This window comes from Arachis hypogaea, chromosome 3 (genome assembly GCF_003086295.3).
Source record: "Arachis hypogaea cultivar Tifrunner chromosome 3, arahy.Tifrunner.gnm2.J5K5, whole genome shotgun sequence".
Lineage (NCBI taxonomy): Eukaryota > Viridiplantae > Streptophyta > Magnoliopsida > Fabales > Fabaceae > Arachis > Arachis hypogaea.
Window position 1 is genome coordinate 140,836,185 of NC_092038.1, and position 26,940 is coordinate 140,863,124.

Consider the following 26,940-nt stretch of genomic DNA (forward strand, 5'->3'; position numbering starts at 1 on the left):
AAAAATCGTCGCTGAACCGTTGAACCGACCGGGGACCGGTCGATCGAACCGAACCGTGACCCGGCCGGTTTTTTGAATTTTGCTGAAACGCTGTCGTTTTTGTGTGGAGGAGCCCCGAACCCTAACTTCATCTCTAACCAAAACGCGTTCTTTGCCTCTCTCACACTTAGCCACTGTCCAGAGCTTCTCTCATCGAACTCCTGCTCTTCCCTCACTCCCTCACTTCCGTCCAACTATCGCCTGCTACCGTCGCCGTCGCAACTTCCAACTTTGAACAGCCACCGCCTGCTCCCTCACTTCCCTTCCTTCGCGCAGCAAACGTCGCAAACTTCCTTCCCTCCATCGCGCAGCCACCGTTCGATCGTCGAAGCCTCCATCGCGCAGCCACTGTCCCGCCGTGCCAGCTCTGTTCCACCGCGCTCCTGTCCCTTCAGCGGCGTCTGCTCTGTTCCATCGCGCAGCCCTTCCCTCGAAGGTATTTTTTATTTTTGTAACTGTAATTGTGGTTTTAGTTTGTTGGTTAATCAGTTAATCTGTGATTTGTTTCTGATATCCTTGATTTCAACCTTGCTACTATTAATTTTTTTTTATTGTGTATCACTATGCAAATTATCTATGAGATTAATGGGTTGCTGTAAGCCTGTAATATTGATATTGGAAACATTGCAAACATTGAAAACATTGCTGATGGGCAATATCATGTGCAAACATTGTATGAACCGATCGGTGTTGCTGGTCAGATTATTCCCTGGAATTTCCGTCTTCTCATGTTTGCTTGGAAGGTTAGTGGCTCTGGTTACTGGCTCTTCTTTTTAATTTTGCTCTGGTTACTGGTTCTGTTTAATTTCTGAATACTTGGTTCTTCTTCCTTTTAATTTCTGAAAATTTTGTTCAAAATTTCATTTTAATATTTTGTGATTTTTTGTAATTGCTCTGGTTACTGGCTCTGTTTCATAGTGTACCAATGTTAGTGTAATTGTTGTTTTGTAATTGCTGGTTGCTGGTTGCTGTCATGTACCACCGTTCTGTTTCTGTTCGAATTTCAGAACATGCTCCAGCCTAAAGTAATTTATTTTCCTTTACTTGTTCTTTTTTGTATTAATTATTCAGTTATTATTTTATTTAATTGTTGTTTTTAATGATTAGTATGTTGTTCAAGTTTTTGTTTTCTTGTTGGTTTGCTGTATTTTAAAGCTTTAGTTGTTCTTGTTATTTTGATTTTCAATTCTAATTGATCTTATTAACTTGTTAATTTGATAAATTAATGTTTTAGTGCTGTTCTTAACTTTTAAATTTTAGATTGTTAAGTTGTTATGTTGTTCTTGACCTTTTGATAATTTGTTAATTTTATAAATTGTTAAGTATATAAATTGTTCATGATGTTGATCTTAATTAATTGTTCTTGTTATTAGAAAGAGAATGGAATTGAGGTATATCAATCTACAGGTAGCTATAAATTGAAAAGAGGACACTCATTGGGCAGAGCTCCTTTGTTACTTCATTAAATGTTTTTTTGGGTTTCTAATGCAATACCTGAGATTAAGAATTGAATGGAAGATGAGCAATATTGACTTTCTTTTCGTTTGATTGTTTGAATATGAATTCAAGATTCTGTAAAACTGATTTTTACTAGGAATCCTACAGCTTGCTCAATATGTTTCAGTTCCTCCCAAGCTGAGCCAACATACTGTGCATGACAGATTCAGGTTATGATATAAATATGGAATAGAAGGAATGATCTCAAATGGTTGATTGGTGCTCACTTCATCAGTGGCCTCAATACACCATCTCTCTAATTCACCCCATCCTACCTTTACATACTCTCTATTGCTGAGTGAACAACACTCAAAATGTTAGTATTCTCTATGCAGCAAATTGACATGTAATATGAATATGGTGAATAATTGAATGGTTTGTGATTGATTATTTATTTTTTTTGTTATTTGACTTTTGTGTTTGTATTTGGATGAGATTATAATATTGTGGTTGATTGTAATAATTTTAATTTGGATAATATTTTAAAGATTATTAGTCTATAATTATATTTTTGTGTGTTTATTTATATTTTAATTATTATTTTTTATAAAACGGTTTTTTCGGTTCAACTACGGTTGAACTTATAAACCAGTAAACCAGTAGCTAGAACGGTTCGATGACCGGTTCGGTTTTCAGAACCTTGGTAATAATAAAGTTTGCTTCTTTTATGTAGAGAGAGAGAGAGAATCATGGCGCAACATGATGACCTCAGCGCGCCACCGCGGCCGCTGCCACCGTCTCCATCTCCCACTAAGACTGATCCGCGTGCAATTCACGCACGGGCTATAAAATCAGTTGCAACGGACAATGCGACATTCAACAATCTGGTAACGCTTTACTCGAAATTGGAGAGTTTGGCGTCCTACTCTGTCCGCGTGTTCAGCCAAATCCGGAGTCCCAACGTTGTGTCATGGACCGCACTTGTCTCCGCCCACTCCAATACCCTCCTCGCCCTCCGTTACTTCGTTTCCATGCTTCGCCACCCAACACTCCCCAACAATCGCACCCTTGCCTCCCTCTTCCGCACCTCAGCTGCACTCTTTGCCCTCCCCTTTGCCCTTTCCCTCCACTCCCTCTCCCTCAAGCTCGCCCTTTCCAGTGATCCTTTTGCCGGTTCTGCGCTACTCAGTTTTTACTTCAAGTGCCGTATGCCAGACCACGCACACAAGGTATTCGATGAAATACCTGATAGAGATAGTGTTTGTTATTCCGCTATGATCGTGGGTCTAGCTCAGAATTCCCGCTCTGTGGATGCGCTTTTGGTTTTGGCTGACATGAGGCATCGTGGTTTTGCATCCACAGAGCATAGCGTTTCGGGGGGTCTGCGTGCTGCTGCTGAGCTGGCAGCATTGGAGCAGTGTAGAATGATACACGGGCATGCGGTTGTTGCTGGGTTTGATTCAAATGTGGTGGTAGGCAGTGCTCTGGTTGATGGTTATGGTAAAGCCGGCGTTGTTGAGAATGCAAGGCAGGTTTTTGAGGATAATTTGGCTTGGATGAATTTAGTGGGTTGGAATGCTATGATGGCCGGTTATGCCCAGCAAGGAGATCATAAATCTACTTCCGAACTGTTTGATTCAATGGAATGCCAAGGACTGGTGCCGGATGAGTATAGTTTTCTGGCAATGTTGACAGCACTCTATAATGCTGGAATGTTTCTTGAGGCTGACCAGTGGTTGACAAGGATGAAAGTGGATTATGGTTTGCAGCCAACTCTGGTGCATTATACTTGCTTTGTAGGTGCAATGGCCCGTGCTGGGCACTTGGAACAGGCAGAGAGGGTAGCATTGACAATGCCATATGAGCCAGATGCTGCAGTTTGGCGAGCCTTGCTGTCAGCTTGTGCTTTTCATGGTGAAGCCGATAAGGCTTGGTCTATGGCCAGGAGGGTTTTGGAACTTGAACCGCTTGATGACTCGGCTTATGTTATTGTTGCCAATGTGTTGTCAGCTGCAGGAAGGTGGGATGATGTTGCAGAATTGAGGAAAATGTTGAGAGTTCGGAGGGTGAAGAAACAAGGAGGGAGAAGCTGGATTGAAATTCAGGGAAAAGTACATGTTTTTGCAGCAGGGGACTGGAAGCATAAGAGATCCGCGGAAATTTATCGCAAGTTACAAGAGATCATGGGGGAGATTGAGAAATTGGGATATGTTCCAATTTGGGATGAGTTGTTGCACAATGTGGAGGAAGAAAAGAGAAAGGAGGCTCTGTGGCATCACAGCGAGAAGTTGGCAGTGGCATTTGGTGTGTTATGTGGGTCTGCACCACCAGGAAAGCCATTGAGAATTGTGAAGAATTTGAGGATTTGTAAGGATTGTCATGAAGCTTTTAAGTATATGACCAGAATTTTACAGAGGGAAATTATTGTGAGGGATGTTAACAGATACCACAGATTTGTTGATGGTAATTGTACTTGTAGAGACATATGGTAGCACATAAGATGAATAAATGGTCAAATTAATATCCAAAAGATTACTTATTTTTTAAATTAGTTTTTGAAAGATTTTTTTAATAAGATTTGTCCTTTAAAAATTTTAAGTTTGTCATTTTAGTTCTTCCGCCACCTTCTTTGCGAATGACGTCAAAATTGATTGATGTGACAGTTAAATAATACCACAACACACATTTAATTATCCTAATTGGTGGTTAATATGATAAGTTTATGAAATTAAATCAAATCAATCCCAAATTAAGGAAATATCTCAAGTTCTCCTCTTAATTAGGTTTTGATTTGATCTAATTTTATAAATTTATCATGCTAATAGTCAATTAAGACTTTTATGTGTTAGTTGTAGTATCACTTAACGTGTCACATTAACAAATTTTGGCGTCATAAAAAAATGACAGAAAGACTAATGTGGTTAATTTAAAATCTTTGAAGTATGAATTTGATTAAAAAAAAATTTGGGGACTAATTTAGAGAATGAATGATGATTCAGAGACGAATTTGAGTATTTATCAGCATATGATAGATACAAAATAGATTTGTCTGAAGCTTCTTTCTGCTAGAGATAAAGCGATGCAATGCTGAACAAGGTAAGTATTAACGCTCTTCAACTTAGGCTACCATGAATACATTTATACACAAATGAAATAGAGAGAGAATGCCCCAGTTCTGCTTTAGCCTCGCTCGATCCCAAATTAAAGGTTACGTTGCTGAGCCACAGAATACTCCCATTTTTTGAGACAAATATTCAACTCAACTTGGTCACACGTATATATTTGCTAATTAGGTCAGTCAAGGCATGTATATCGGGCACTGCTGGCTATAGAAAGGCAAAGAAAAGTTTGAGACTTGAAAATCAATGTGGTTGGTCGGTCACGTAAAATTCTCATACCAATCAAAATTTATTGAATTTGGGCTTTGCATGAACATGTAAAGGCCATCCGTTCATTAAGCAAAGAAGACCGAGTCAATGACCCCCCATTGGTTCAATCTTAAACTTGACTCACTCATTCAACAATATCCTCATTTTTCATATCCAAGAGGTGCCTTTAATTTGATGATCATCAAGAAATTGAAAAGAAAATATTATGTCAACTCATGATAGAGACAGAGCCGAATGTGAGCGCGTTTTCAAGCGCTTTGACGTGAATGGCGACGGCAAGATATCGTTGACGGAGTTAGCTGATGCTCTCAAAGTGCTTGGCTTAACTTCGCAGGAGGAAGTTAGCTATCAAATGGATGAGATTGATGCAGATGGTGATGGCTATATTACCCTTGAAGAATTAATTCAGTTTCAAAGGGCCAACCCTGAATTAATGAAGGATGTTTTGCAGCAACTCTAATAATGTTTTAGGATCCTCTTCTTGTATTTAATGATCTTCCTTGATTGTTAAGGTATATAGTCTACCTCATGTCAACAACAACGACATTAGTATACTATTGTATTTATATATTACAAGAAATGTGTAATTATTAGTATACCATTCACCCTCATTGTTTCATATTAATTAAAACTATGTTTTCTTATTTTATTTGATATCTAGCAAGGGTGTGAAATAAATCCTACATAGATTTTTTCTAATAAATTATTATCCCCATAACATATTTCATATTAAAATTGTGACTTAGTGGTAAGTTTGTGTTTGTGAATTCCTCACCTTTGAACAAATAATTAAAGCATGGTCACCGTGCATTTGATGATTTCTTTTTGTTGTTATACATTTCTTTCTAAAATTAAATATATAACGTCATGATTGGAGTTATTTTGCTTTTTAACTCTCAAAATCCTAATATATATGTTGTGGACTTGTGGTTTAGATATACAAGCAAGGTCATGCCTATCTGTACCTTGTTTTCAGTCTTTATTAGCTTCATTAGCTGAGTTCTATGCTAATGCATGGATCACTAAGAACCATGATCAAAGTGTGAATCCGAACCCAAAGAACTGGCTCACAATGGTTCGGGGGAATTATTTGGATTTCAGTTTGGAAAATGTGAGGTTGGCATTCAACTTGCCAATAATGTAAGGAGATCCTCACCTTTTCACTAGAAGTGTCAACTTTGATCAAAGGTTGGACCAAGTCCTCATGGACATCTGTGTGGAAGGAGCTCAATGAAAGAGAGACTCCAAAGGCAAGCCGGTTCAACTGAGAAGGCTTGACCTCAAGCCTGTGGTTAGAAGATGGTTGGAGTTCATCCAACGCTCTATCATTCCTGCTAGCAACCGGTCTGAAGTTACAATAGACCGGGCTATCATGATCCATAGTATCATGAATAGAGAGGAAGTAGAAGTTCATGAGATCATACCTCTAGAACTCTATAAGGTGGCAAACAAGCCCTCCACTTTGGCAAGGTTAGGCAGATCAGTGCGTGCTGATGAATTATGCTTGCAGATTGCAATTTGTCATCAGAGAGAGACATTATTTAGGGTAAATTACTTAAATAAATTAACTAAGTATAAAAACTATTATATTATCCTAAATGATAAAGGACGATATTTTTGTCTTCTCATTTTTTATATAAAAATTTTAAAAAAGATGAGTGCTAGGGCCAGCACTTTTGTTAAATTTTGGCCAATACTTAACCATCAAAAGAAAATTGAATGATTTTACACTATTAAAAACATCATTGATAGCTAATTAATGGCAAAAAACCACAAAATATGCTATCCCTAGACTTTCTCTTATTATAAAGGGAAAGTATGAGGAGCCAATGGAATATTTATACAATGCGTACAATGGAGATTTAGGGAGTATTAGAGATATAATCATTAGTGTTATTTTTATCCATCAGCTGAAGCTTTTGGAATGAGTGGTATCATGCATGGTATTAGAGTGTTAGATCTGAAAGGTCAAGAGTTCGATCCTTGGTGAACCCCAAAATTAGTTTAAGCTTTTGGGAAGATGTTTATTATCGCTAGTTCTCGGATGGTTATTCTAGATAGTAAGGAGGATGTTCATTTTCTAACTTAATAACCCATTGTACACATTGTATAAATAGTCCATTGTCTCCCTAGCGGGATCCTATTATAAATAGTGGCCCCAATCTTAGTTTTATACCAAAAAGCGTAAAACATGAGTGATTCCCATGATTACTAAGTGAGAGACTAAAATTAAAGGGAGTCTCATGATTTATGTACATCTATTACAAAATATTATATATTTAAAAGCTTAATATATTTAAAAAATTAATATCAATAACTCTAAATAGTTAACAATAAAAGCTACAAAAATTTATCACAAATAATTAAATAAGTAATATCGATAACTCTAAATAATTAAAATTAAAAAATACAAAAACTAAAGCACAATAAATTTACACTAATTTCTCTAATAATTTAATTTACACTGACTGATGTTCAATGTATATTTTCTATAATATACTAATTTCTCTAATAATTTAAATTCCACTAATTTAAATAATTAACAAAATATCTCTAATATTTAACACAAAATTTTAAATAATTAACTCTAATTTTTACAAAATAACTACTCTAAATTTAAACAAATACTAAATTTTTTTTATTTTTTTAAAGTATAAATAAAATAATTCAAAAACCTTTAAAAATTTGAGAAAAAAAAGTTTAATCTTTTCATGTATTTAGATATAAATAATATTTTAAATAAAATACATATTTACTAATATTTGAGGAAGAAAAACTATATTATATATAATAAGTTAGGGGTTTTTTTTTACCTAAATAAACAAATAAAAATTATTTAATAAACCAATTTTTTTATTCAACATTATTTACGCATATGTCCTATTTTTATTTATTTTAAATTCCAATGGAGCTTAGCTATTTAAAAATATAAATATAAAGTAAGTCTTAGATTGTAATAGGATGTATCTTTTTAGTGAATTGATAGTAAATTCGCAGGCCGCAGGAGTACCTTCTTTTCATTTAAAATCAAAACATTATATATTTGTAGTAGATATTTTGTAGTAGATGTACGTAAATCATGAAATTTTTTTTGGTTTTGGTCTCTCACTTGATAAATCATAAGAATCACTTATGTTTTATATTTTTTGGTGTAAAATTAAGCTTGGGGCCATGATTTATGATCAACAGGAGAATTTAAGCACCATAGAATATCAATGCATAAATTAAATTGTGGTAATTATCATAGTTTTTTTTTTTTTTTTAAAACCACTACCAGGCCCACAATTTATATAAAAATGAGTTGATAAAAATGTTTCTTTTATCATTTAGGACAACTGATAATTTTTATACTCAATTAATTTATTTAAGTTATTTATCCAATTTATTTATCAGCTTTTTCAACTTTGCCGCAGTTAGCTTAGCTATACAGTTATTTTGTGCATTTTTTTAAATTTAGTATTAAAATATTAATAAAAAATAAAAAATATTATATTTATAAAGTAGTCTAAATAATGAACAAAAAATTAGTGTTTACGAATACTAACAAATACATCAAATCATTCAAATAATACCACGATAAGTAGATATTATTCTCATAAAAATTAAGAAATTGAGCAAGTAAATATCGAATTGAATTGTTAATTAAATCAATTGAACCTAGATTATTGAAGGACAGAACCGTGTCTTACTTGAAGCTTTGAATACTTGAATGATTTATGATTATGAAGGCAGTGATGAACAGTAGTAATTGAAAATGTCAACACTTTTGGGGATATTTATTTTTTAGAAAGATTAAATCTTATGTTTATCTATTTTGATCCATTTAAAGATCTTTTCACAACAAATAATAAATAATTAAATTTCAATTCCTTAACAATTTAATTTATTTTTAATTAATCAATTGTCAATTTTTTGGTCAACCAATTAAGAAAGAGATTTAACACAATTCTGATTTATTTTTAAATAAGATTCAAATATAATTCTAGTTCAAATTTTATATCACGTATTTAAAATTAGTTCTAAACAATTGAAAATTATAAGAAATAAATGTTGCACACTCTTTAAAGTGATATTTCTAGTCAAATAAAAAAATCATGAAAAAAATTTTTAAACTTAATTTCAATATTAAATTTCCAAAGTAATAATAGAATTTAAAACAGAATTAGAATATTTTTCAATACTTCTAACTTTTAAAGAATGAAGAACGAAAATTCAATCTTGAAAATAGATTAATGCATAACCTCAAAATAAAATAAAACTTAAATTAATAATCCATAAAAAAATTAAACAAAAACTCCTAACTTTTAACAAGAGAAATTAGTTACTCATGGAAAAAGATGAAAATAATATTAAAATTAAAAGATTTAGTTAGAATTTTAAATTTTTTTTGTGAACTATGTTCATTTATTTATATCTTAAATTTATTTAAAATATAAATTCAAAATAAATCTTTATGTTATCTTTTAAGAAGAATAAGATAATTAATAATAATAATTCACATCCTAATTAAAACTAATTCAAATTGAATTTTATCTTAACAGAATCTTCCATAACTTTAAGCTAACTTGCATCTCTAAAAGAATGGACCTTGATTGGCATTGCACTTAGGATTGTGGCATGGCACTCCAATTTATTGTGAGCTTCAAGGCGTTGCCAATTCTTGCAAAGCTTCTCAGATTTTGAAGGCGTTACATGTTTTTAAAGGGGAATGAATCCTCTCTAATTTTTTTAACAATTGAAAGAGTAAAGTGTGATCTTTTATCAATAATTTTATAAATGGGACTAAAAATAAATATAATAAAATAATAAAAAAATAAAAAATTACATTTTACATTCTCAATTTTTTTTAACAACTGAGAGGATCCATTTCCCCCTTTAAAAGTGGCAGTACAAGCCAGCTTATTGGCTCTCGAAGGCATTACATGCCTTTGATGGTGTTGCATGCCACTTTCTCTTGGTTTGGAAGGCGTTGCACGCCATTTGGTTTGACTTGGAAGGTGTTGTACGCCCTTCATGTGGCGTTGCACGCCACTCTCATGGCTTAAAACACCATATACTTGACATCGGATGCCACTTTCTTTACTTGTCTAAGAATGATGTTTTTTTTTTTTCTTTTCTTTACCTATTTTTTTAAAAAATACTTAAAAAATATATTAGCAACAGAAAATACCTCAAATCAATCGGTTTAGATAAAAAAAATTATAATTATCTTTAAAAGAATACGAAAAAAATATTTAAAAAATTATTAATTATACGGACGCATCATTAAAGACCAACTTTTAAATTAATTTATCCTCGTTAATTCATTATTTCTTTGATTTGATCCTTTTGTCACACAAATTAAACCCCACGCCAGGTGGGTAACACTTGCTTTTTCTGTTGCATATATATCTCTATCGATTTGAGGGCAATGCAAGAAAAAAAAGATATACACCAGATAACGATAGCTCTATGTTCAATTATTCATGACCTTATCATTATCCCTACTCAATAATTTTAATACAGACACTACCCTACTTTCATCTATCTTTAACTTTATTATGATATTTTATCATTAATCAAACATAGCCACTGTACTAGTCTTGCGTGGAATGCTTTTTCTCAATTGCGATGCATAATGACTTAATAAGAGAAAGATGATATATATAATTTACTTTATTTTTAATATATATTTTATATTAGTTGTTAACTTTAATATATATATTTTATATGATTGATATATATATATATATATATATATATATATATATATATATATATATATATATAACATTTTGTCAATTGATGCTATCATAACAACAAAGGGCCACACATACTTTTCGTACAATATTTTTCCAATTATCATGAAAAGCTAACTACTCATTAACATTTTTTAAGGTACAAGAATCAAAAGGATACCAATGCACACTTACAACTTTGGGGCTTCTTTACGGGATATTTCTTTATTTTAAGGTGGAAACTCAGGTGCAGTCGATTTTACGTGAAATTGATAGTTGTGAGCTATTAGATAATTTAACTAAATTTTTATCTAACGACTCTCAACTATTAACTTCACATGAAGTCGACTACACATCAGTTTTTATCTTATCTCAATCATCTTTGAGACTTTGATACACACAGTTAGTGCAAGGTGGTTCCCTCGTTACAAGTTACAACAACCGGTAAAAAATTAATCCAGCAAGACCATTAGGAAAAAAAATTATATGATAACTATTTTTTTATATTTTTCCTATCTTAAAATATAAGTTATTTTAGGAGTAAAATATACTAACAATTCAATATATCTTAATATATATTTGTATATATAAAAAGATATATTGAATTATAAATGTCACAAACTACTAAAATGACAAATATTTTAGATTAGGAATATATTAGAAAGCCGCATTCTTCGTGGTTATAGGTGCCTAAACACGGACTGCTCAATAGAAAGCTGACAAGTGCAGTTAACGTAAGCATTCTTAAGTCACGTTTGTTAAGAGATTAATCACGATAAATGTTTTTCTTATTACGGTGGGAATATTATGGGTAATAGATTATCCGAAGGATATGAATGTCATTTGGTAGAATGGGTTTCGACGACTTCATGCGTGACCGGAGATGGACTACATGCTCAGGCAACTTTGATGGATGTAGGCAATTGGAAGTGGAGGAAGCACATATTATATTGGTTATGTTTCGAACGTGATGGGCTTATTTGCCGTAGGTGCGACTGAAGGTGGATTCGGAATGTGAAGTTCATCGCGTTTTAATGGGTGGAGAAGGGGAAGATGGTCATATTGGTTCGTGTCTGAAACGCGTTACGCAGTGTGCTAAATATTGTAGGATTGGTATCTTTGATTTTTTTCGGTGTGTTGTGTTTCTCGAAAGGAAGTTTGAGGTTGTGGTACAAGAGTTTGAAGACTAGAAGCGTGACTTTTCTTTTTTTGGACAGGAAGGTGAGTGTTTCTTGGTGGGAATGGGTTAACTTTGTCAAAAAAAATATTTGGAAGAGAATAAAAACTATCTTAAATTAATCTAATATTATTTTATTTTATATTTATTATTTATTTTTAAAATAAATATAATATTAAATATAATAAATACATAATTTTAAAATATTATATATATATATATATATATATATATATATAATTATAGATATTAATTTAAATAAAAAACTTTAAATTATTGATTCCCTACCATTACTACTTGTCAAAATAGGCATGGTATATTGCTTCATTTTAGTTGTTAATATGTTTGGGCTCTCTATTTCTTTTTAATTTTTTTGACAATTTTTTTCTTATTTTAATTCTAATCATAGTACCATATATTTACTGTATTTTAATATTTTTACTTTATTATCAATTTTATTAGAAGTACTAGGGGTGTAATTTTTAGATTCTAATCCGATTTTAGACCTAATGAAACCTACGCATCTTCGGGTCGAGGAAAAATCGGGTAAAAATCGGGTCTTTAGCATATAAAAATCATCTAATCTCCAACCATTATTTCACAATTCACATTGTAAAATTCATTTAAAAAAATATAACAAGAACTAACCTTTCTCTAAAATTAAAGCATAACCATAATCAATACTAATATTGTCTAATAATACCAAATATTTAAATAAATACAAAAAACATAATGTTATGTATTAGTTTAAAGTCTTATACATTTTAAACATAAAACATTAACTTATAATCTTATAATGACTAATAACACAAAATATTAAGGTTTATAATATTTAAATTCCATATAAGAATAGCCATCATCCATCACTAATAACACAAAATATTAATTGTGTATGATGACGGGCCTACTGGACCGAGTTCGAGTGATCCGAACTATGGCTCGGACCCAATCCGAAATAATGATTGAGTTTATTTTTGAGACCCTTATAAATTAGCCCCGATAAAATCCCAATAAATTAGCCCTTAAAGTGTTCGAGAACGGACTGGATCTTCACGTCCAGACGGGCCATATACATCCCCTAAGAAGTACATTCAACTTTTTTTTTATTTTTTTAAAAAAAACGTGAATTTAAACTTTCATACGAAACATAAAAAATTTAGTGAAAATGAAACATCTAAAATAAAAATTCTAAAACTATTTTAAAAAATATTTTAAAAATTTTAAAATTATTTTAGAAAGTCATTATAAAATTCTTAATAAAAAAATTCAAAACATAAAAAAAATAGTTAAAACATAACAAAACATTCAAAATACATTAAAAAAGAATATTTAAAAGTTAAATAAAAAATATCTAAAATTATTAAAAAATATCTAAAACTCAAAAACTAAAGAACATTCAAAACATAATAAATTTAAAACTTAGAAGAAGAAACCCTAGAATTAGTAAAAAAAATTATCTAAAAAAATAGAAAGAAGATGAGCAGCGACCTGGCTATGTGGTGGTCTGCGACAACAGCAACGACGAGCGGCGACCCTCGGCGGCTGGACGCGCAAGATTGCGTTCATGGAGGAAGGGCGCTACGCGTGTGTGTGGGGCGGCGCTACTTGGAGGGAGTGCGCTACGTCGCTGCGATCAGGAGACTTGCGTCGCACACAATCTGATGAAGAGAGGATAACACCGCCAAGAGACGCGGTGGAGGGCGCAAGGGCGACTGGCAAGCGCAATGGATGGGGCGGACACGGGCAAGTGGCACCTGCGTCGGAGGGGGTGGCCGCAGGGGAGAGTAGCACACGCGGGAGAGGCGGGAGTTGATCAACATAGTAATTGATATTGACAGGAGCGTGTTTCTAAACCTAATCCTAACTTTTAGAATTTCAAAATCGAAATTTTTAAAAAATTGTTCTAATTAATTGCACGTAGAGCTTTTTTGTTAGACTCTCTCTTACGGTGCTAACAATGTCAAAAGAAGAATTAAAGAAGTTCCTCTTAATCACGTGTAACTCATAAATTAGTGCAAGTAGGGTAGACATTGTAGCCACCACACAATAATGGCCATTGAGAAGGCATCATAGTGGACTGTGAAAAAGTCGTTATCGTAGAATATAACATAATAATTACCATACACGATGTTAAATTCTAAATAAATACAGAAAGATAAGTCATTTATCAGTGCAAACAGATAAGTATGTAGGTGTTGGATTACCAAGGTGAGAGAAGACCCCATGCTGCACCAAAGCTTTCTCCTCCTCGTTGGAAGTGGTGGTGCTTGTGGTGGTGCTGGTAGTGGTAGTGGTAGTGGTAGTTGCAGCATTACTACTGGTAGTAGTAATAATACACTGAGAGTCGGTCATGACTAGTCCCCGAGAATTGTCATCATAATCATGGCCCACAAGGACGGTGAAGCTGACTGCCACGTCATCGCTGTTGTTCTTGCCCCTTTTTGGATGGGCACCAGTGAGGTGCAGGCTCAAGGCACACTCCAAGCCCTTCACCACATCCTTCATGAAAGGGCGTTCCTTGCCATGATCGTTCAAACAACTCAAGGCAACCTCAACAAACTTGTCCAAACACTTTTGCCCAATGGTACCCTTCAAGGCAGGATCCACCGTCAGATCAACGTTGCCATCTTGATAACAGCTTTTTACCCAAATCACAAGGGACTCCTCCTGCCTATTCTCGATCCTACGCTTGATCACTGGCCTCCCACACAACACCTCCAACAAAACAACCCCGAACGAGTACACGTCAGACTTCTGACTCAACCACTGACTCATGTAGTACTCCGGGTCCAAATACCCCAAACTACCCTTCACGTCCGTTGTCACGTGGGAACCATTCGGCCCGTCCTTCGACAAACCGAAATCCGCAACTTTCGCGATCCAATCATCGTCAAGCAGTATGTTCGTGCTCTTCACGTCCCGGTGGATCACGTTCTCTGTGTGCAGGAAGTGAAGCCCACGCGCCGCAGCAAGGCATATCTCCAAGCGTTTGTTCCACGAGAGGGGTTGTTGGTTGTTGCTGGTGTCGTAGTCGTAGAGGTGCTCGCGTAGGGTCCCACGCGCCATGTAGTCGTAGACGAGGATCATCTCGGCGGCGTCCTGGCAGTAGCCGATGAGGGAGACGAGGTGAGGATGGCGGAGGTGGGACAGCATCTTGATCTCCGTTTGGAACTCGCGGAGTCCTTGATTGGAACCCTGATTGAGGCGCTTGATGGCCACGGGGGAGCGGTGCTTGGGGAACTTGCCTTTATAAACATTGCCGAAGCCTCCGCGGCCTATGATTAGGGCTTGGTCGAAGTTGTTGGTGGCGGATCTTATCTCGGCGATGGTAAAGTGGCGGCACGTGGTAGAGTTTTCGGGGTTACTGTCCCTTGAACTCTTTTGCCACCAGCGGAAGAATAGGCACATGATTATGCTTGTGCTTGTGATCTATACGGAGGTGGAGTAGTGATAGTAGGTTTGGCCATAAAGTTGCTTGCATTATATTGCAGCAATGCAAAATAATTGACCATAAATTAGCTAGTGTATAACTACTGTACTATTGTTGACATTGACACCACCACTTGAATGCTTTTCTTCCTCTTCTTTTTTCTTTAATTTCTTCACCCTACACAGACATACTTTCTGTGTTCTTTCTTTTCTTTTCCTTTGCTTCTATCGTGCGTCCAATGCTTTCATAAAGCAACCTTCTTTTCATACATGCATGACACACGCTCACTTTGTAACATCACCAATGTTACATCACCCAGAAGGCTATAATTGAAGGTGATTAATTGTAATTAACCAAAATATTTAACTTAGAGTTCGCCTAGAAAAATCAACTAGAAGGAAAACTAACTCAAAATAATTAATTGAAAAATAAGCCCGTTATAAAAAAAAAACAACTTTTTATTATCTTAATTTTTTTAATTTTAAAATTAAAAATAAAAAAAATTGACCTAATTGATTTATATTATAGTTAACTCTTTAAATTTTTTCTTTAACTTAATACATATTCATATCTTAATTATAAATCAAAATTTTTTAAAATAAAAAAAAAATAAAATAATAAAATAAAAAGTTAAATACTTTTAAATTAAGATAGTGAGATATACATTTCATAAAAATTACAAAATTAATAACAATTAACTCTTTATTTTACTATTTTATCAACTTTTTCGTTTTAAGATCCAAATTTCTTAATTGTTATTATTTCCATATACATCACACAGTAAATATCATAATTGAAATATTTTTAAACAATAATCATATAAAGTAAAATGTGCGTCGCTGATGTGATTCAGCTATTTATATATCCACCCATCATTAATCATTTATATATGTTATTATTCAACCATGCTACCAAAATCGAATCGATGGTTAAATGGTTGTCAATATAAAATATATATTAAAATATAAAATATATATTAAAAATAAATTAAATTATATATATTTATATATAAATATATAATAATTATTTTTAATAGTTGATTTTAATATATATTTAATATTTTTTCTATTATCATTACAATTAGACAATTTAAAAAAAATTCAAAATGCATGCATTGTTCTAAGAATTTGGATAAGATAGTGAGTTTTATCCATTTTATCACCTAATCGTGGCTATAATTTTTAACAAGCATTCTGGTTAGTTTTAAATTTCTTGCTATCATGCTATGTAGCACTTGTCATCAGTATCTTCTTCTCTTCTTTGAATGAATTAAATGTTGAAAAATGTAAAATAATATTGTGAAATTGTATGAAAGCTTATCAAAGAAATTTCATTCTTCATCGAACAGATAGAAAATCTTATGACCAACATATATATGTAAAACAAACGTCTAGAGGTACTAATAGAATTAAATAATTAAAAGTTAAAAGTAACCTATGATGAAGCTTCATCTAAAGTCTAAACTTAATTCCAAGGCATCACTAGCAGCCGTTGATTGGAGCCTAGAGGCCTGCTTTAGAGATGAATATTAAATTAAGTAAAAGCTAACCTTTAAAATGACTTACAAAGAAATGAAGATTTTGGACCAGACTTTCACATAAACTAGCCGTCTAATGCTCGAAACTCGAAAGCATGCCTTTCTATTTCCTCTTCTTGAAAATTATCTTACCTATTTTTTTTATTACTTCAAGATAAATTATATGATAAAGATGTAAGTTTATATATCTTTATTTTATATAAGATGAAAGAAAAATTAAAAAAGTTAAGATCCACATTTTAAATAAAAATAAAATACACTATAAAAAAAATTTATATTTTTTTTATACAATTTTAATTTATATAGTAGAGTGCTCTTTACTTCAATTACATAATTATTTAATTAATTAGTAAAACTTTTTTATGTGAATCATTATTATGTGTGATGTCTGGTTTTAGACCAATTTTATTCAAGAAATAAATTAAAATAATTATCTTAAAAAAACAGAGATAATTATCCAAATTAAATTATAGTTAACCGATAAAAATTTATAATCACATTTTGAATAACAAATTTTTTAAAATGGTTTTAAAACCCATAATCATATTTATTTAAATTTTAGTTAATAAAATCAAATTTTAAAAATTAATTTTTAACCGATGAATCAAAACTATATAAAACTAATTAAATATGTGAGTTTATAAAATAAGTATAAAAACCAAAACCACACCTATTAATTCTATAACACCCATAGGGTAATTAGACTCTTAATTTATCAATAAAATAGTATTTCATAAATTAAAATTAATTTTTTAAATTAAATTTGACTTTGCATAAAATTATTTTTTTATTCTGTTTTATTTTTAAAAAAACTGATTTTGAAATAAACCAATTTTTGTACGGAAAACTGGTTTTTATATGCAAAATCAGTTTTTATATGTAAAACCGAATTTCATATGCAAAAATCAATTTTTCATACAAAATCAGTTTTTATTTTTAAAATCGGTTTGTTAATTTAATAATCAATTTTATCATTTAAAATCAATTTAATTTATTAACTTAAATCAAATTTTTGATTAATCTTAACTACGTCGAAGTAATCTATACTTAGTCCAAGGAATTCGAATGTATCATACCAAGTTTTCTCATGTATTACCGAAAAAGAAAAGGAAGAACAATTTTACAAATGTGATATATATATATATATATATATTGTCCTTCTTGTGTAAGGTACAGAAATGATAAATTCTAATATCACGTCTGTATTAGACTTCAATGGTACATGTTGAAAGAAGGATCAAGAACTCGTCGGTTTTGGCGATAACGGGATCGGACTTCTAAAGTGGCAGGGGTGGTATTTATAAAGACACTTTGACGTTTAAATCAGAATGAGTTTAAGAGGTATAGGTATGAATTAGGGGCGTGTAACGTACTTGAAAGAGTCCTTAACTCCCTTTATATAGTTTGTCTTGTTATCTTATCTTGTTGGCTAAGATAAAGAAGGTATTTAAATTTGAATGTTAGTTATTGGTTCTCAACTTTGTGGCCAGTTTGGGTCGTAGGGATGAGTTAGGTTTGGGGTCCGGGTTGTTGTTGGGCCGTTTGAGGCCCCAAACACCATGACTGGAATAGTTGCCCCTGCAGCATGAGAGCAAGTATACGCTTGGTCTCATCATTGGCTGATGAGTTCGGTTCCTTGTGGTTTGGAAGGTCATTTGATTGTTGTCAGAGTGCAAGCTGTTTTTGCGTTTGTCCATTGCGTTTTTCGATAGCAGATTGACACGGAGAGAGAGAGAGAGAGAGAGAGAGAGAGAGAGAGAGAGAGAGAGAGAGAGAGAGAGTATGGGGTTTTTGCCTTTTTTCCATTTTCAGTCCTGCTGGTCCTTTGGTATTTCTATAAACTTGGGGGGTTTTTTGCTTCTATATTCTTGTAACTACTCCTTTCTCATTTGTTCCTTTCTAGCATTTTTCTGGTCTCTTGTATTGTTGCTTGGATTGACCGCTGTTAGTTGTTGCATTTTTGCTCATCTAGTTTCTTTTCTTGCTGATTCTAGAACAGGTTAGTGCCTCCTCTTTGTTTTTCGTGCTTTGTTAGTTGCTTTAGTTTTCATTCTGCTTATTTCTTTTTAGGTTTCCTTCGTGTCGCGATAGAGGAAATGGGGGGAGGGGATGTCATTGTTCTATTATGGCTTAGGATTTATGGGATTTGGTAGATTTTTGGCATAGTTTTGATATAGTTAGGGGGTCTTCTTGTTTTTCTATGTTTCTGGGGAATGGGTTGATAGTGGTGCCCTCGTTTAGATATAGGTATAGTGTAGCAGAGGAGAGTTCAAGGGAATCCAAGTCCAATTTTTCCGGCTGGAGGTGTACCGGATCATCACCATTGGGTGATGTCCGATGTGTAAGGTACACCCTCCCGGTTAGATGAGGGGGATCTTTAGAGACTTCGAGATGAGGGGCCTGTGTTGGGAGGAGGCGAGACAGAGCAATAGTAAGAGCCTGTGCTCTCCAGTGAAAACGAGAGGGTGTGCTACGTTCATCTGAACTCCCCGTAGGTTCCCGATTGGATATGGGTGCACGAACCTTTGTTACCAATTTGGGATTTTGGTTGCCTTTCTCCGAGTTCGTCATGGCCCTTCTGAATCATGTTTCCGCGACGTCGTCTTAACTTCATCCAAACAGCTGGGCGACTATCTGGACTTCCGAGCTGGTGAGTGAATTTTTGGAGATACCGACTCGGGTTGAAGTCTTTTTATTTTTCTTTCTGTGCACCATTTCACATAAGGAGAAAAAATATTGGAAGGGATATATTTCTTTCCATGCTCAGCCAAACCACCGGATCTTTGACTTGTTTGAGGATTCGGTCCAAGGTCATCAGCCTTTTTGGTTATCCCAGGAGGGGGAGCACCGAATTGATCCATATTGGAATTTTAGGGCTGGAGCTTCCTATCTCACGAGGATAACTTATGAGGGTCTTTTATCTGAGAATAAGGATATTGCCATTTGGTACTAAGGTGTGTTTTATGTGTTTTTCAAGGAAATACAGGATTAAGAAGGAAAATCAAGTAGCAAATAAAGCATAATCAGAGGGCAAGGCCATGGAAAAAAGCATGTAATTAAAGTACGTAAGGATTAAAGTCATGCAACCCATGTAGCACAAGCCAGCGTTCAATGCCATTAGAGGAGTGTGGAACGCCCTGGAGGAAGAAGCAGGGGTGTGCAACGCCCTGCACTACCACTGAAGTCGCATGCAATGCCACAAGAAGGGCGTGCAACGCCCTGGAGGATTCAAGACATGGCGTGCCACGCCCATGAAGGAAGCAAGGCATGGTGTGTCACACAGTGAAGGAGGCATGCCACGCCTTGGAGGAAGGCAATCCCTAGGGAGCAGCCCAAGCCTGGTGTGTAACGCCACTATTGGGGCGTGCCACACCCTACTGGCCCAATAAATTGGCGTGTAACGCTATTGCTTGGCGTTACACGCCCAAGCCTAAAGAATTAGACCCAGTTACACGCCACCAGGTCCCATGCAACGTCAAAAATGATTTCAACAAAGCCCAACCTCAAAGATGTGATTCCTAGTTGAAGATTGAAGAAGATTCTGCTATAATTTAAATTTGATTTGATTCTGTTTTTAGGATTTGAATTATTAGGAGCTATCTTAATTATTCTATTAAGATAAGATTTAGTTTTTGAATTTGATTTAGAAGAAACCCCAAGTATAAATAAGTGAACGACATTCACAGAGAGGACATCAAGCTTCCTCGGCGCAGTTTGGTTTTATTGTTGTTTTCCATTCTCCATGAGTAACTAATCCTTGTGTCAAAGGGTTGGGAGCTCTGTTTATATTTCTATAGATTATTAATATGTGTTTTCTTTTATTTCAAAGTGTTCAATTGATCTATTTCATGATTGAGTTATTCATTCTTCATCGTAAACAAATTAGTAGCATTGAAAGTGTGCTAATCCCGTCCTGAATTTGTTTATTAATTCGACAGAACTAATATCCGAATTATGCTTGAAAACTCTTTCACATGACTTTTTAAATTGACTAGACATAGTGGTTTTTAAAGTGTGCGACACATACATAATTTTCAATCATTCTAGTTTTGAATATGTGACATATATTTCGGATTAGAACAACTTTTGAAAATTGTGTTTTCTCATAAGATTTAATCGGATAGGACTAACTTGGATACGTGACATATAATCCGACCTAAGGACTACTTTTGAATCTTATGAGGAACTGAATCGGATTTGCACTTAACCTCATTGATTAATTGATTGACCAAGACATTGGCGGTTGGTTAATTGAGGAGAAACCGAGGAGTCAAGGCATTGAAAATCGGTTAATTAAGATTCGTCGTGAAAAGATCTTTGCATGCTTTAGAATAGGAACACAAGGTTTGATCTTCCTAGGGTTTAAACATCTCTGAAGCCATTGACATTCTCCATTATTGATTTCTCTCGATTCAACATCACTGCTTGCCTCAGAAGCACTCAACTTCCAAGACTCCAACAAGACAAGTTTTCAACCCTAATCAATCCAGGTTTCATTGATCTAATTAGTTATTTAACTCGATATTTGCGTGCTCCATCCTTTAATCCATATGGGAACGATATTTATAACATCCTTACTATCAAAATGTCACGCTTTTGGTTGCGCTACTCTGATAGAATGGATATTACGACGACTATCATACATATATAATAATAAAATAGGAGTCTTTACTCGAAACCATATCGCTGTTTGTTTGAAAAGCCGAAAACACTTTTTCTTTGTACAAACATGCATAGATACAAATCACAACACTTCATATATATATAAAGGACTTTTTATACAAGTAACTTACAAATATTACATACATACATGTCATTACAATCTCGACTCTTATCCCTCTTACAAAATTATAAGAATAAAGGCGAGAAAAAATCATAACTAAGATATACAACTAGACACGCAGAAGAAACTTCATAAGCTACCTCGTCCATCCTGAAAAGAGAAGTCTATAGGGGGTGAGAATCTATCCAAACGGTCTCACCGTGAAGTTTAGAATTGTCATAAGAGAATATATAAAAAGAACGTTGTTTTCAACCGCAGTGATCATCGCTCATCTTATGAACCCTTTCGAAAATCAACAATTACTTATCCAAAATCCAAATTCATAGTTCAATTATAATAATCTTAAAAGTTACTTAAATTGTATGAATAACTAGCATGTTCCAAACATAGGTTCATTAAGTCGATTTTGAAATAATTTGATTTTTTATACTTCACTAAACCTCAAACATAAATCATTCACTGCCTTCGGCCCATCACATAATTAATCACAGCCTCCAACCCAAGCAAAATCAATCAACATCCAACCTACCACAAGTCAAAGTGTATATCAAAATTTTCACCAACTTACCAAGGCATATAGCTTGCCCAATTACGGCCTTCGGCCCAAACAGTCACAGCCTCCGGTCCAAAACATAATCAAATCGTGGCTTCCAACCCAAAGCATAATCAAATCACGGATTCTGGCCCAAATATAATCGATCACACTCAAATCACCATAATCCAAACCAACGAGTCACAATCATACATAGAGAGCAAGTATGACAAGTAGCATAATTAGTAATTAACAGGATGTCAATTAGGCATACCAAGTAATTATTCAGACCCAAGCAAATGCAAGCAAATGCAGTATGATGCATGTCTATCCTACTGGTCATGAGCTCACGTGTTGGTTATAATGCCAGACCTGACATATCCGGTAGCTAACCCGACATAGAACACCATATCAGGAGCAAGCGAGACTAACTGCAATCCTTGCGTCTACCCTTGCAGGTGCTTCACACCATAACCCGAATGCAAGTGGGATAACACCATAACCCATACATCTACCCATGCAGGTGCCTTTCACCACAATTCTAGATGCAAGTGGGACAATGCCACAACCCTTACATCTACCCAGGCAAGTGTTTAAAATCTCAATCCAGAGCAAGTGGGGTGAACCACAATCCTCGCATCTACCCAGGTGTCTCAAACCTTAACCCAGAGCAAGTGGGACTAAGCCACAACTCTTGCATCTACCCAGGTAGGTAATAATCATTAATTATATTTCCAATCAAAATAATCGTAATCACAATCACACATAATCATACTCAAACTGTGAGCGAGATAAAACCACGGTCCTTACTATATGCGGGACAGAATCACTATTCCCACAATTACACTACAACACCGAGCAAGCGGAACAAGACCCACGTCCTTGCGTCTACCAGGTGTAAGTGTCTCACAAATCAAGTCATTATCGGAGAATGATTCATTAAATTCATCATATTTACCCCCTACACAACAAGTCTTTATCGGGAAAGGACTTACTAATTTCATGATATCTACCCCCCAACATCAAATATAACCATTGTTAATTAACATACAAGCGGGATAAACCTCCATCCTTGCCAACCCAGTCATTTGCCCACCATTAATCAATGTCAATGTCTTTTAGCAATATCATAAGTTACTAAACTCGTTAACCCCCAAATCGTTGTTAATTTATCAAGCTTAGGTTCATTAATCCCAATCTCTTATCAATTATCAATTCTATTACCTCGTGAGTAGGATAACACAACCGTCTTCACCAAGGGCGGGACAAACCACTATCCCCGCAACCATGTCATCCGGTTTAACCAAGCGTTTTTTCAGAAATAATTCAATTTAATTCATTGTACTTAGCCACACTCTATTCAGAGCTTAAAAACAAGTTATACATATCATACGAGGTTTACAGGGGTTTACAAGCATGCTAGAAAAGTCAAGCAGTCAAAAATAGAGTTTATTTAAGAAAATAGGATCCATGCGTACGCACAACTTGTAAATTTTCCTTGGCGTGCGTACACACACCCTTGTGCATATGCATGAGCATTTACACTAGTTCTGTATGGTGCGCATGCACCATATGGTGCGTGGATACGCAAATCAGAATTTTTGGTTTTCTGCATAATTTCAGTTTTTCAGATTTTTATACCCGTTTTCAAATATTCATAATTTTTTCTACAAAATTCCGTTTTCCTTCGTTCTTAAACATTTTTAAAGCTCTCATCATTACCTTTAATATAAGACAAATTTCATCAAATTTCAAACTCAAAGCTCCAAGTTATAGCCCTTCAAAGTTGGACAAAATAACTAATTTACCCAAAAATATGTATAATACACTTTTACATTGTTTCAATTCATTTTATTTTAACACCACCCAAGACCATTTCTAGAAACCCCTTTACACAATTATCAATTCCAAATCCATTCCCTAGCCATTTAAAGCTCGACAACTAAATCCATTACATCAAGAACCTAATCAACCAATTTTCATTCATACAACATAACTCATTACAATTTTCATTCATTACAATAACCACAACACATCAAATGTCCAACTAATTCTCATCATATCCACAATAAATCACAATATGGCACTTATACACGTACCGTAACTCACCAAGTAAGGGATACCTCACTCTATTACAGTTTTAGACCTAAACTCTTACGTCAAATATCATTCAACTCAATTTTATATAACTCATCACAAGGTAATCAAAATCACAACATTCATTTACTAATCAAATATACATTCTCAACCATAATCAAACACAATATTTACACTAATTCATCATTTAAGTACATTAACAATCATACATACCAATTCATGGGACTCACATAATCATCAAAAATATCATTTTCATCTCGATATCGATTTATAACAATCTTTGGTAATAAAACGGTTTTAAGAAAAATTCCTACCTTGTTGACGGCGGTGTCCCAACACTTGGATTTCCACCCCGAAAGGACCCAAACTTTGATCAATCCTCCAAGTCTCCACCAATTGATCCAAAATCAGCCCAAGCCTCAATTCAAGCCTCAACAAAAGCTCCAACCACACCAAACACCCAATTTGTGTAAAATCAACTAAACAACTCTAATTTCACCAAATTCCACACATAGTTCAACTAGGACTAGCACATATAGAAAAAATTGAAAGGGAGAGAGTTTTCTTACCTCATACCATATAATATTTGGCCAAAATCCCTTTAGAATTGGTAGTTAAATTTTCTTTTAGCCCTATTTTGGACCAAATCCTTTAAGATAAGTGTTCGAGTTTATGTTCTAAATATTTTTCCTTATCATTCATAAAATATTTTTCAAAATTTGGAGTCTGGCAATATCTACTCACTGTGATATTACTTGGACGATACAGTACACTTGTCGGTATCTGTGAACTTCAGTTTTTGTTCATCAAGTATATGTATGAATTAGGAGTGTATAACGTTCCTGAGGGAACCCTTGACTCTCTTTATATAGATTGTCTTGCTATCTTATTTTATTAACTAAAATAAAAAAAATATTTAAATTTGACTGTTAGTTATTGGTTCCCGGCTTTCTGACTAGTTTGGACCGTAGAAAAAATTTGGATTTGAGGTCTAGATCGTCGTTAGACTATTTGAGGCCCCAGACACCATGACCGGAACAACCTTCAAGTAAGCAAATAAAAGGGTTAAAATATATAACATTTAACTATAAGATTTTATTAACTTTTGATTGAAGTATTCACACTTATAAAAAGTTTAAGAATTTTTAGAGTAAACAATACTTATTATTTTTTAATATTGACAAATTTATTGATAAATAAAAAAACTAATTTTATATTCCATAAAAAATAATTTTTATGTGAAAAAATTTCAAAACATTAATTTTCTTAATTAATAGATTGAACAGTGTATTCTAACTTTTTAAAAATAAGTTTATTAATACAAATTAGTTCTTTATTAATAAATTTGTCAACATTTTACTTCGAATAAAAATAATCGTTTAGTATTTTAGATACTTATCAATTTGATCACTTTTACATCATGAAATTTTGACTTTTTTGTAGGAGGAATTCTTTATAAATTTTACTTTTCGGACATGAACTATAGATTTTTTTTTTTTGTCAGAACTCTCTATAGATTTAAGTCACAATAAAACTTTTCGATTTGGGTAGTTTTCAAAATATGAAGAGAAAATAAACTTCAGTCTTGGTATCTTGTTTTTTGTTTTTGGTCATGGGATATCTTTTGTTGGTTTACTATATTTTTGGCCACGCGTTTTTTTAAAATTTGTCAGATCAGGAAAAAAAATAAAAAGTCGAAATAGGCCCAGCCAAATTACTCAACACATTCCAGTATGCATGGACTATTCTCCATTCAAACTTTGGATAAATGGCCTAATTTCCAAAAAGTGAAAAACTTTGGACAAACGGTAACGCAATAGTGCAATAGGTAGCGAATATGTATAATACAAAATTAGTTTATTTAATTTAATATTCTTAATTATATATAATAATAAGAACAGAGGATAAAAATGGATAAGATAGGCACTGAATATTTTGTGCGTATTACTGTATCACCTTTTAGTGCAATACTACTATATTATAATTTGTATAGTTTACCAAATCTTTAGAGAATTTATGAAATCTAATAATAAAATTATTTGTATGAGTAAATAGTTAAATTGGTCTCTGAAAGATCACGCGATTTTTAAATTAATCCTTAAAATTTTTTTAATCAAATTTATCTTTAAAAGATTTAAAATTAGTTGCGTTAGTCCTTCTGTCACTTTTCTGCTAACAGTGTTAATAAAAGCTTACACCTCAGCACATAAAACGGCATCGTTTTAACTTATGGAAAGTTGAGTGTATCAAAACGATGCCCTATCGCTTGATTCCAATTTCTCATTCAAAAAAACTGTTTCACCTAGTGGAAAGTGTCCATGAAAAGAGGAGGAGATGTAAGACGGTGGTGAAGGAGACGTAGAAGCAAGTCAATGGTGGAGGCAAAACAGAGCACGACGATAGTGAACAGAATCGTCTTCATCAGCTTCATTAGTTCTGTCACCTTCGTGCTTATCACTTTTTCCATTCATTCTTCTTGCTCGGCGATATCAACTCTCGTCATACCAACCACTAGTTTCTTATCTTCCACTCCCTTTCTTTTTTTTTTTCTCATGTGATTCTATGCTCTTTTATTTTTTTTTTCTTTTTACTACTGCTATGTGTGGTAGTTAAGTATTCAGCCCACAGTTGAAATTAGGGTTAACCAATAAGATTATAATTTTTTTGTTTTTCTTTCGGATTTTCATATTGTAGGTTAGATATTAGAGAATTTGGAGCATAATTGTAGTGTGAGTTTACGTTTATACCTAGTGAAAATAGTAGAATATGATTTTGATTAACCTGCCATTATTAGTTACAATA

At 33.7% G+C, this 26,940-nt stretch overlaps 2 protein-coding genes across 9 annotated transcripts; one reads left to right on the top strand and one right to left on the bottom strand.

Annotated features, from left to right (window-relative positions):
- The first annotated feature begins 122 nt into the window (after positions 1–122).
- Positions 123–4,006, top strand: LOC112734712 (pentatricopeptide repeat-containing protein At4g33170). 8 transcript variants are annotated; one of them, XM_025784148.3, is made up of 4 exons: positions 147–475; positions 741–782; positions 1,664–1,852; positions 2,210–4,006. In XM_025784148.3, the coding sequence occupies exon 4, from the start codon at positions 2,226–2,228 to the stop codon at positions 3,966–3,968; it is 1,743 nt and encodes a 580-aa protein (XP_025639933.1). In that variant the 5' UTR covers positions 147–475; positions 741–782; positions 1,664–1,852; positions 2,210–2,225; the 3' UTR covers positions 3,969–4,006. The 8 variants fall into 8 exon arrangements, with proteins under 8 accessions (XP_025639929.1, XP_025639933.1, XP_025639935.1 ...); XM_025784150.3 differs by having other exon boundaries at positions 154–475; positions 1,645–1,852; XM_025784152.3 differs by having other exon boundaries at positions 163–475; positions 1,701–1,852.
- A 9,826-nt stretch (positions 4,007–13,832) lies between these two features.
- On the bottom strand, positions 13,833–15,445 carry LOC112734713 (receptor-like protein kinase FERONIA). The gene has a single exon (XM_025784154.3). The coding sequence runs from the start codon at positions 15,165–15,167 to the stop codon at positions 13,920–13,922; it is 1,248 nt and encodes a 415-aa protein (XP_025639939.1). The 5' UTR covers positions 15,168–15,445; the 3' UTR covers positions 13,833–13,919.
- Between the last annotated feature and the right edge of the window lie 11,495 nt (positions 15,446–26,940).

Excerpts from the sequence above, each read along its gene's own strand:
- LOC112734712 (XM_025784144.3), top strand. The coding sequence starts at position 616 with ATGAGATTAATGGGTTGCTGTAAGCCTGTAATATTGATATTGGAAACA. Across the intron at positions 783-2,209 it reads TTCTCATGTTTGCTTGGAAG|AGAGAGAGAGAGAATCATGG; the intron begins GTTAGTGGCTCT and ends TCTTTTATGTAG.
- LOC112734713 (XM_025784154.3), bottom strand. The coding sequence starts at position 15,167 with ATGTGCCTATTCTTCCGCTGGTGGCAAAAGAGTTCAAGGGACAGTAAC.